The sequence below is a fragment of the Python bivittatus genome, unplaced genomic scaffold, assembly GCF_059951505.1.
Source record: "Python bivittatus isolate LINGU-HERP-01145 unplaced genomic scaffold, Pbiv_v1 ctg000020_np1212, whole genome shotgun sequence".
NCBI classification, from domain to species: Eukaryota; Metazoa; Chordata; class Lepidosauria; order Squamata; family Pythonidae; genus Python; species Python bivittatus.
In genome coordinates, this window is record NW_028277030.1 from 117,570,573 (window position 1) to 117,580,964 (window position 10,392).

Here is a 10,392-nt window from a genome sequence, read left to right on the forward strand (position 1 = left end):
TGATGGTGGTTGTAATAGTCTGTTGGTTGTTTCTGAGATGTTTTTAATGTATGGTATGTTGGGGCAACAACATAAGCTAGCTTATCCTAAATATAAATTGGGGAGTGGGTTTAAAGTAAAGCATTTTAAAGAAAACCAAAGAGCAGACTCTTGTTGAAAGTCTACTCAGAAAATGAACATCATAAGCTTAGCTTTGCAGTTCATTCAGTTTACAGTATGATCTAACACTAGGCGTGGGCCCCAATTTCATTCTGCAAAATCCAGCCTTAGGCCTTTGTTTGTGGAATCCAGCCTAGAATTTTATTTAAACAAAATAAAAAGGCAAAAAATAGAGGACAGGTTTGCAGAGATGCAGACCTTATACTGCGCACTGCTGTGCTCAAGAAATGGTCAATGGTCCATACTTGTGCTGGGGCAAATTTGTTCTGCGGATCAGCCCAAAGAGTTAATACTTTTGATAATTTGAAGCTAAGTGGACTTCCAAGTTCAGCAGCTATGTACATTTGGCAGCATGGTGAGGAGACCAGGGCGTTCAATCTTTTCTTCTTCTGATACTTAAAGGAACTTGATTATCCATATAAAAAAATAAATCCCAGCAAACAACTATAGATAGGCAATCAGATAACCAGCAAGAGTCTGGGAGATATTCAGTGAACTATGTTGACTGTTATATGTATGACTCTCTGCTGGGCAGAAATCAGGGGGAATACAATTTGTGCTTTAAGGCTCTTGGCTCTCAGGGAAGAAATCTGTTCCCTCAGTGCCACAGTAGCTGAACTGGAGAAGCCAGGAGAGTCAGACTGGCTGATGACAAAGGACACTGTGAATAAGTATCAGCCCAATCCAATTGTGGCAATCATGGGGAATGTGGTTCTCAGGGTAGGGGGACATCATTCCATGGAAAGCATCTCTTAGAAGGGACCCACGTCCTTGGAAGATGAACAGATAAGCTCTTGCACTAAGGGTAAGTCTCTGGGCACAGGTGGCTTCTAGGAATTGGTTGTGTGTGGCTGACTATCAGAGGTACAGAGATAGGTGCATGAGAGGCATGTCAACCACATGGTAACATGCCTGCTTGGACTGCCATGGTGATTTTACTGACAATGCTACCTGTTCCAAGTACAGGACTAACTGGATAGGAGAGCAGTCTCAGTGCTTGGATGAGGTGATGGTGCCAAGAAGAAGAATTTAGATCTGTGAGGCACTAGGTTGCCTTTCAGGACAAGACAGGTCTGTACAAAAAGAACATACAATCCTGGACAAAGAGGACACCAGACTGCTGGCAAGTTATATAAAAAAGATTGTAAAGAGCTTTTAATCTGATTCCTGAGGAAAGCCAACAAGATGAAAGTTCAGGAAAAATCATTCCTAGAGGATGAACATACACATCTCAATATCTATTCCAAGGGGGGCAGCAAAGGTATAGGAAATGAGTTTAGTTAATCAAGAAAGCCATAAGGTTACAAGGGTAAAGGTGCATGCTGAAGAAACTCCAGGTGTAAGACTATATATAGGTCCTTATATGCAAATACCAGAACCTTCCAAGTCAAAACGGGAAAGTTGGAATACCTGATAACAGAACAAAACACAGATGTAACAGACATTAAAGAAATCAAATGGAATGTAACATAACCAATGAAATTATTTGTGCAGATGACCTCTATAGAAAAGACAGAAAGGCGTACTGGGAAGGATTTGCTCTATATGTCAAAAAGGACATAGAGTGCCATAAAGCACAATGTATGCATGGAACCGCAAAAAGTAAGGAAGATGGTCTTGAAGGAAACATGTAGGAACCATTACCTAGGCAAAAGGGGCTGAAACATTTTTTAAGTCTAGAACAACAAGATAACATTCAGATGTGGCTCAAGTAGATGCCTTCCTGATTCACCGGAGTATATGAAGAAGGAAGAAGTACAGCACCATCAGACTTGCAAGATTCTGTTATTATTTTATTCTCAATAAAAATAGCTTTAGCCTTGGAGATTATTCAAAACTACAACAGAATTATAGTTAGAATGTGTATCTCAGATCAGAAATAGTACCATCCAGCCCAAACAGACAACAGAGTATCTAATGATTTGGATCAGAAATGCTATTACTGTAATGGCAATGAAAATCTTGCCCAAATGAGGAGAACTCAAAGCAAAATATACTCTGAAAAAAAATGGTTGAAGGTATTATTAAAAAGAATGTAAGGAAACACATGGAAGAATGAGCCTTCCTGAAAAGTAGCCAATATGGCTTCTGCAAAGTTACATTTTTATTTAATTAGTCTTCTAAGCTTTCCTGAATGTGTCTACAAGCATAGAGACAATAGTAAAAGAGTAGATAGTATATATTTGGACTTCCAAGAAGTCTTTAACAAAGTCCCTCATCACTGTCTCTTGGTCAGAGGACACATGTACTCACAGGTTGGCAATTGTTAAAAAAAATGATAGAGTAGGAATAAATGAGGAATTATCACACTGGCAAAATTTGCAAAGTACAGTTCCCAATGGATTTTGTTTAACTTGTGCATAAATGATCTGGAGTTAAGAGGATGTATAGTGAAGTGGGTGTGCTTCCTAGTGATACCAAATGTTCAGGGCGGTTAAATCCAAAAATGATTGTGAAAAGCTCAAAAAAGATATCTCCAAACTGGCTGAATGGGTTTCATAATGGCAAATGCAGTTCAGCATAAAAAGTGCAAAGTGATGCATATTGGCACAAAAAAATCCAAACTATACCAATACATTCACATGGTCTGAGCTGGCAAAGATTGACTAGGAATGGAATCATGGAGTCACTAGAGTGCTCAACTAAAGTATCAACCTAATGTGCAATTGCTGTAAAAAAAGCAAATTCCAAAATTATTAGGAATGGGACTAAAAAAAATCTGCCAATGTAATAATGCCCCTATACAAATCTATACTGTAACCACACTTGAAGTACTGTGTATAATTGTGCATACCACTCCTTAAAAGGGATATTATAGAATTAGAAAAAGTGCACAAAAGGACAACTAAAATGTTTAGAGGGGTGAAAGAGCTTCTTTAAAAGGAAAGACTATGGTAACTGAAGCCCATTAGCTTGGAACAAACAAGGATAAGCAGGGACATCATACAGGTATACATAGAGTCAAGCATGTCCTAGATAACAGAGAGAGAGAGAATTCTTCCCTCTCTCACAAAGTTAGAACTTGACATCATCTAATGAAACTAAAAGCAGGGAGATCAGCACAAGAAAAGGTAGTACATTTCACACAGCATATAGTTAAACCATGGAATTCTCTGCTAGCAGTTGTGGAAATGGCAGCCACTTTGGATAGTTTTAAAAGTGGACTAGAAAGATTGGGGAGGCCACGTGGCCTCGTGAAGGGCTAGCAGCTGCCTGTTGGGCACATCTCATCATCAGTGGGAGGAGGAAGACAGCAAAGGTCAGCTGGGGGATGGAAGTTGCAGAGTGCAGGGCGGCCAAAATGGCAGAGATGGGGGGGAGATAGGCAGATGGGGGGAGATGAAGCAGAGGCAAGCACGGCAGAGCAGAAGTGTGAGGTCCTGGCCTAACAACTGCAACTGGGACTACCAGAACTGCCATCACTAAGCAGTACAGCCACATGATGTTTCACCTAATGACCACTTCACTTAACAGTGGAAATTCTGGTCCCAATTAGGATTGTTAAGGGAGGACTACCTGTATGTTTTTTGTAAAGACCCTCTATTCCAGGGGGGATTTAATTATATTGAAGTACAGGTAGTCCTCCCTTAACAACCATTCATTTAACAACAGTCCGAAGTTACAACAGCCTCGGAAAAATGTTTATGACCTGTACTCATACTTACGACCGTTGCACCACCCCTGAAGTCACGTGATTGCAATTTGGGCACTTGGCAACTGGCTCGCATTTATGAACAGTTGCAGCATCCTGCAGTCAGGTGATCACGACTTGCAACCTTTTTTGCTGGTTTCCAGCAAAAAATATCCATTGGGGATGCTAGATTCGCTTAACAATCACATGATTAGCTTAATGACCATATGATTCGCTTTACGACTATCGTAAATGGTCATAAAATTGGGTCCAGTCACATGGTGACTTGCTTAATGACCACCCCACTTAACCAATTTTCTGGTCCCTACTGTGGTCATTAAGTGAGGACTACCTATATGTAGTGTGTAGCTGAGGATCCCATTACTTTTTCCCCAATTTATATTGGATATAGCCATATTATTTCAGTTCTCTAGATGTTTATTATGGCTGCTCTGTTCGGATGATCCATTTTTAAAATTATTATTCTAGGTGCACCCAACAGTTACTAAAGCATGCTTCCTGATAGAGAACTTTCTCACTGATAAGAATTGCAAATACCTGACTACTTGCAGGAGATCCATCTATATTGAATTCCACTGTGCAAGTCCTGCAAGAAATCCATTTGCACTGAATTTGTGCAACTGCCAGAACTGCCATTGTAAATTGGAGCAGTCATATGATGTTGCGCCTTACAATCACATCGCTTAGCAAGGGAGTTCCTGGTCCTAATTACCATCGGTAAGCAAGGACTACCTGTACATCACCTGTACAATATCATAATTCAAAAATGATATTGTAAAGTTAGCTCTAGAAAGTGGCAAGCAAAACAATGTGCTGACCAGAGCAGCCCTGTAAAGATTACAATATCTGGAAATGTAATTTTAGGGAGAAAAAAGCAAAGGAAAACATGTCACAGTTATAAAATTAAAGATTTGGAAAGCACAGATAGAGAGGAAAACTCTCTAACCAGGTTCCCTCAACACACTAAACTAAAATGTGACTGGCTAGTTTACGGCTTAACAAATTGTGTCAATCTAGCTAGAATAGTTAATTTATAGCTTAGAGCACTGTTTCTCACCCTCAGCAACTTTAAGACGTGTAGAGTTCAACTCCCAGAATTGTTGCTGAGGGTGAGAAACACTGGTTTAGAGTGTTGCATAAAGAGATAATTGGACTAATTCAGTAAACCATGGTTCACTTAAACATGGGCTGGGTTATATAAATACATCCTCCATTCCATAGTATTAGAATCCCAGGATACTGAAAGTGCTTGAAGGGTGAAAGATTCAGGCCAGATAAAAGATAAAATATTCTTCAGCATAAGATAGTTAACGGACGAAAATCACTGTCCCAATATGCAGCAATGGCTACCAGGTTAGACAGAGATTGGCCAAAGGACATAGCCAAGCGTTCCTTCCAGGCCCAGAGGCAGCTTGCCTCTGAAAACCAGCTCTCTGCCGCGTATTTTACTCTGCGGCTTCCACCAGCAACGGGTGCGGGACTAATAAAAACAGGACCCTGGAGTTAACGGGCCTTTGGTCTGATCCTCCAGGGCTCTCCCGACGGTCTTCTAACCGGACTTCACCAGCTGATAAGTTTGACGGGCGCCAGAGTGGCGTGGCCTGCTCCAACCTACTGTTCAACCCCCACCTTCCAACTGGGTTGGATTAGAACTCCCATAATCCGCCATGGCCGAGGGAGGCTGCAAAGGCGTGCAGAATCGTGTCGCGGACCCAGAACGACCAGATCTGGGCTGTAAACATTCGGACGACCGCTAGAGAGCAGCAAAGAGATACAACCCCCCCCCCCGCAAAGTATCCTCACAACCTCCCAACGCTGATTCCGCTCCCGACTTGAGAGGCGGCATGCTGTCCGCGGGGATACTCACGCGCTGCCGGGGCTGCTGCTACCGCTGCGGAGGGTGGCCGAAGACAACGGCTGCAGAACGGGGCCCGCAATGGCGCGTGCCCCTCGCCAGAGAAACAGGCGTGAACGACACCACACGGCTGACCTGAGCAAACCGGCCATGACTTCTTGCGCACGCTGGTACGGCAAAGGCACGCAGGGGCCTGGGGGAGCACGTGACCGGCAGGAGGTTGCATTCACCGAAAAAGAGAAGGGGAGGACTTGGGCGGCGCTTTGGGAAGATCCGGTATACTTGGACGAAGGAACAGCCTATCACAAACCCGGACGCTGAATAAATTGTGTGATTTATCCTGAAGGGTTAAGATTATTTTAAAAACATATTCGTGTTTCATTTTAAAACCCGACAGCGACAATGTGTCCCTTCAAAAAATGGAACAGCCCAAAACGGATTTACGCAGCTCAAGGGCAAAGGCGAAGAGCGGTTTGGACCGCTCAGAAGGGAACCCGAAGTTTCGGCTTGCGAAGTTATCTATTGCTGCTTCTGGTAGGGTTGGGAACAGTAACGCGACGTTTTCAAAAGCCACAGCGAGGCTTATGCCAAAAAGAAAAACTATGCAGTCCAGAGAGGGACCAATTCAAAAATGTTTTTCAGAATTAAGGTTTGACTCAAGGGCCTTTTAACTCCGGGAAAGCCATTTGTCGGCCTCTTCCTTACTTTCGCTTCTTAGGGGGAAGACTCCTGAAGCTTCCCTACTTGCGCATGCGCTGTAATCACGCGCGCTCTGATGAGAGAAGCTTCGTAATGCGCGGGAAGGGAGAAACCGGCGGGCGCTTGGAAGGCTTGGAGCGCAGGCTCGGGTAGAGCCACGCTGCGATCCAGGTCCGAAGCACAGTGAGCCTCCCCAGCGAAGGGGGAGCTCGGTCGACAGTACAATGAATCTCGCTTTTTCTATCTCGATGCTTTCGAGGTGTGCTGAAACTACGACTCCGGCAATTATGCCGCTGATGGAGCTGAGAGTACCCCCGATGGCGCTATCGCTTGAGAAAGTTACCGGGGAATACATTGCGTTGAGTTCAGGAGGTTTCATTTTGCATCTTTGTATACTTTACTTCGGCATAAACACGCATCAGCTCCAAATCTACGAAGTAATCTTAAAATACAATGTGTGGGTAGTATAAGCTCTGATACACTAAAACCTGCTTAACCGGGCACAACCGAACTGTCAGGCACATACATATATTTTGCCAGCTAATGGCGGAGCTCTATCACTCCCCTCATGCCGTATCTTATTTCTATCAGGTGACCTCAACAGCAATACTAAATAGTTCAGGATTGAGTATCCTCAGAGGCAGAAATGATGTTATTGATCTGTGGGACGTACGTATTCCACCTGGTTGTGTCACATTTAAGACAGTAAATATTTTTTACATTTTTTCTGTTTTATCCTGCCCCCCCATATATAAAATTCAAGGCAGCAAACATACTTAATATTCCTGCCTCCTATTTTCCCACAACAACCCTGCAAGGTGGGTTGGGTTTAGAGAGAGGGACTGGCCCAAAGTCACCCATCCGGCTTTCATGCCTATAAGAGATGGTTAGAACTCTCATTCTCCTGGTTTCTAGGCCAGGACCTTAACCACTGTACCAAACGGGCTCAGTTTTCTTTGCAGTTACTTATTTGAGACTTCCTAAACAAAATAATGCAATAATGTCACATTATGTGCTCTCTCTCTCAGCTTTTGTTCCTATTAGACCCATTGCACCTGATTGTGCTACTATTTTTTTTTTCATTTTCACAGATTTTAACCTTGAACACGGCAAGTTTCAAGAAGAAATCTGATGTTATAAAACTCAATGATATTGAGGAAATACAAAGATTGTTAGAAGAAGTTGATGAAAACTGATGATTTCAAGGATGAAAATGATACTGATTCTGAAGATCATTTAGCAGAATGTGATGATGCTGAATCAGAATAAGAGGCTCATGAAACTGAGGAAGAAGAGGAAATAATAACAAATGCTAATTATTTTCTAGGAAAGAACAAAATTACCAAATGGCATAGTAATCCATCTTCAAAAAATAAAAGAACAACAGCTTGCAACCTGTTAAGACATTTGCCAGGAGTTATAAGTAAGACACAGTTGGCAAAAACAGCTGTGGATTGCTGGAAATGTTTATTTAGTGTTGATATTCTTGAGATTGTTGTTAAATATACCAATCAATACATACATTTTATCTAAGACAAATATTCCCAAGAAAGGGATGCTAAATACATATTTGATTGAAGTAAAAAATTTTTATAGGACTTTTATATTTAGCAGGAACCTACAGAGGAAATTGAGTCTTGAAGATCTTTGGAGAATAAATAGAGATGGAGAAGAGAAATTCAGTCTTGTGATGAGTATTAAATGATTTAAATTTCTAATGGGTTGTTTGCAGTTTGACACAAACAGAAAGAAAAAAGGAAGATCAACTTGCCCTTATACATGAAATAGTCACTAAACTTGTACTCAACTGCCAAAAGAACTTTTCTCTAGGAGAAAACACAATGTTAGATGAAATACCTACAGGTTTTCAGGGAAGATGTCCATTTCATCAGTAGATACCATCAACACCTAATAAGCATAGAATAAAAATTTATGCATTTTTGGATGGTAAAATGTTTTGTTCCTATAATTTGGAGATTTATGCTGGGAAGCAGCCAAATGGCCGTACAATATAGGTAACAAACCTACAGATGTAGTAAGAAGAATGGCAGAGCCTAAAAATAGGTTAGGCTATAATGTAACTGTAGATAACTGGTTCAGTGTCATAGATGTAGTAGAGGAACTAAAGAAAAAATTGTCTTATGTGGGTACCCTAAAAAAAAAAAAAACACACAGCTGCTACCCACATTCATTACAACCAAAGGTAGAGAATACTCAAGCATTTTGACTTCAGTAAAGACACTAGTGTCATATCCCAAAGAAACAACGTTTATTCTTGTGTCTAGTTTATGTGCTGATAAATCAATTGATCCTGTTTCACATAATTATGTTTTACAATAAAACAAAAGGAAGAGTGGACACTGCAAATAAAATGTGTGCAATGTTCAGTGTTGTTACAAACATTAAACAATGGCCCATGGTAATATTTTTCACTGTGCTAAATATAAGCATTAACTCACAAGTCACTTACCTTTGAAATTGTTTAGAACCAATAAGGGATATTTCTGAAACAGCTATCTCATAAACTTGTGGGAGAAATAGCTAGAAGTGTTTTTAAAAGATTAGAATGCCTTTAGAACAAACAATTTCACCCTGACACAGAAGAAGAAAAGATGCCCATCTGTAAAATGGACATCTTCAGGACTATCTGCAAAAAGAAGATGTGCAACTTGTACCACACAAACCAGTTGCCAAAGGCTTTCAAGATTTGAATGCAAGAAATGTAACAGCACCCTTCATCTAATGCATGTCAAACTTGTTTGCAACTTGTGCTTCAGTAGTGAAGAATCCAAGTATAATGAATGTCTTCAATATTTTTTGGGTAGTAGAAATTTTGAGTTTTATGCAAATATAATTTTTTTCATATAAAGAGGCAAATTAATTTCAAATAAAGCTTATATATATATAATTTTAAAATATATATCACATTTTTAAATGTCCTTCTAAAAGTAATTATAAAATGTGCCTGGTGTTGTCATTATAAGCATTGCACCTGATAGAAGGTTTTAATCATGCCACAATAAATCCAGCCTCCATTTTAGGCCATGCTTTATGAGAACAACCCAATCATACAAAAGTATGGTAGTGTACAAGCTTTCTGGAGCTCTTAATTACAAAAATGGGGATAGGAAACAGGAAAGTTCAAATATTTATAACTATAAGTATATAGCAGTGCTCTATATCAATTCAACTATTTGAGTGTGTACTACCTAGTGATACCATCCCTGCACCTAACTATGAGACAAATATGCCCTGAAAGCCTCTCTTTTTTCTGCCATGTCACCCCCTCCAGCCAAACTGGGGCAGTCTTAAGTTATCCTTAGCTGTTTGAGTATTAAATGGGAGTTTTCCTGTAAGCTGAGAGCAACTGTGGCATATTCAAATGTGCAAAATTTGACATACTTGATTGCTGCTGGTGCAGTCGGGAAAGTATGCGATGGGATTAGCCAGCACTTAGTATACACTCAGGTGTGAGTATGTCCCCTGGTCCCTGGACACGCTTTCCAGTGCTCTGCTTTGGGGAGACAGAGAATCCATTTCTTTCAAACTAGGTTCTCCCATTGTACCCCCCAATCTTCCATAGTCCTCACATCAGGTCTCTGGTGAGCTTTGTAGGTGAAGGAGTACTAAACCGCCTTCAAAATAAGCCTGCCTGACAGATAGTGGCTACTTGATAAAGTGGGCTTGGGGAGGGAATGCTGATAATTGATACTAGACAACCCATGACCTGTTGGGTCATTTCAGAGATATTTCCTTATCTAAACAGAAACAGAATGAACAAGGGCCAAAAACCAGTGAAAGTGGGAGTAACTTGCGTCTTGCTGCCGGTTTTCCCATTGACTGCTTGTGGGAAGCTGGCAGGAAGCATCAGAAATCTTCCTACCTACCTACATATAATACAGATTTGTGCCATTTGCCCTGCCTTCACAACCCTCAGGACAACCCCTGTGAAGCTTCCACCTCCTCCTCAACTGACCTGTGGAACTGCCTGCCACTTTGCTGAGGGGAGGTGGAACAAAGGGACCTG

The 10,392-nt window shown here is 41.1% G+C and overlaps 1 protein-coding gene and 1 long non-coding RNA gene across 3 annotated transcripts in view; one reads left to right on the forward strand and one right to left on the reverse strand.

The window, feature by feature from the left end:
• Positions 1-5,862, reverse strand: part of LRPPRC (leucine rich pentatricopeptide repeat containing) — a 117,455-nt gene extending 111,593 nt beyond the window's left edge. The window contains exon 1 of the mRNA XM_007424640.4: positions 5,679-5,862. Coding sequence (XP_007424702.2) covers positions 5,679-5,818 — 140 coding nt within the window. The 5' untranslated portion in view covers positions 5,819-5,862. The remainder of the gene's footprint in view (positions 1-5,678) is intronic.
• A 350-nt stretch (positions 5,863-6,212) lies between these two features.
• On the forward strand, positions 6,213-8,576 carry LOC148217164 (uncharacterized). Of its 2 annotated transcripts, none has more exons than XR_015797387.1 (2): positions 6,213-6,822; positions 7,457-8,576. It is a non-coding gene; the product is annotated as an uncharacterized LOC148217164 (long non-coding RNA). The 2 variants fall into 2 exon arrangements; XR_015797386.1 differs by having other exon boundaries at positions 6,213-6,802.
• Positions 8,577-10,392: the final 1,816 nt, after the last annotated feature.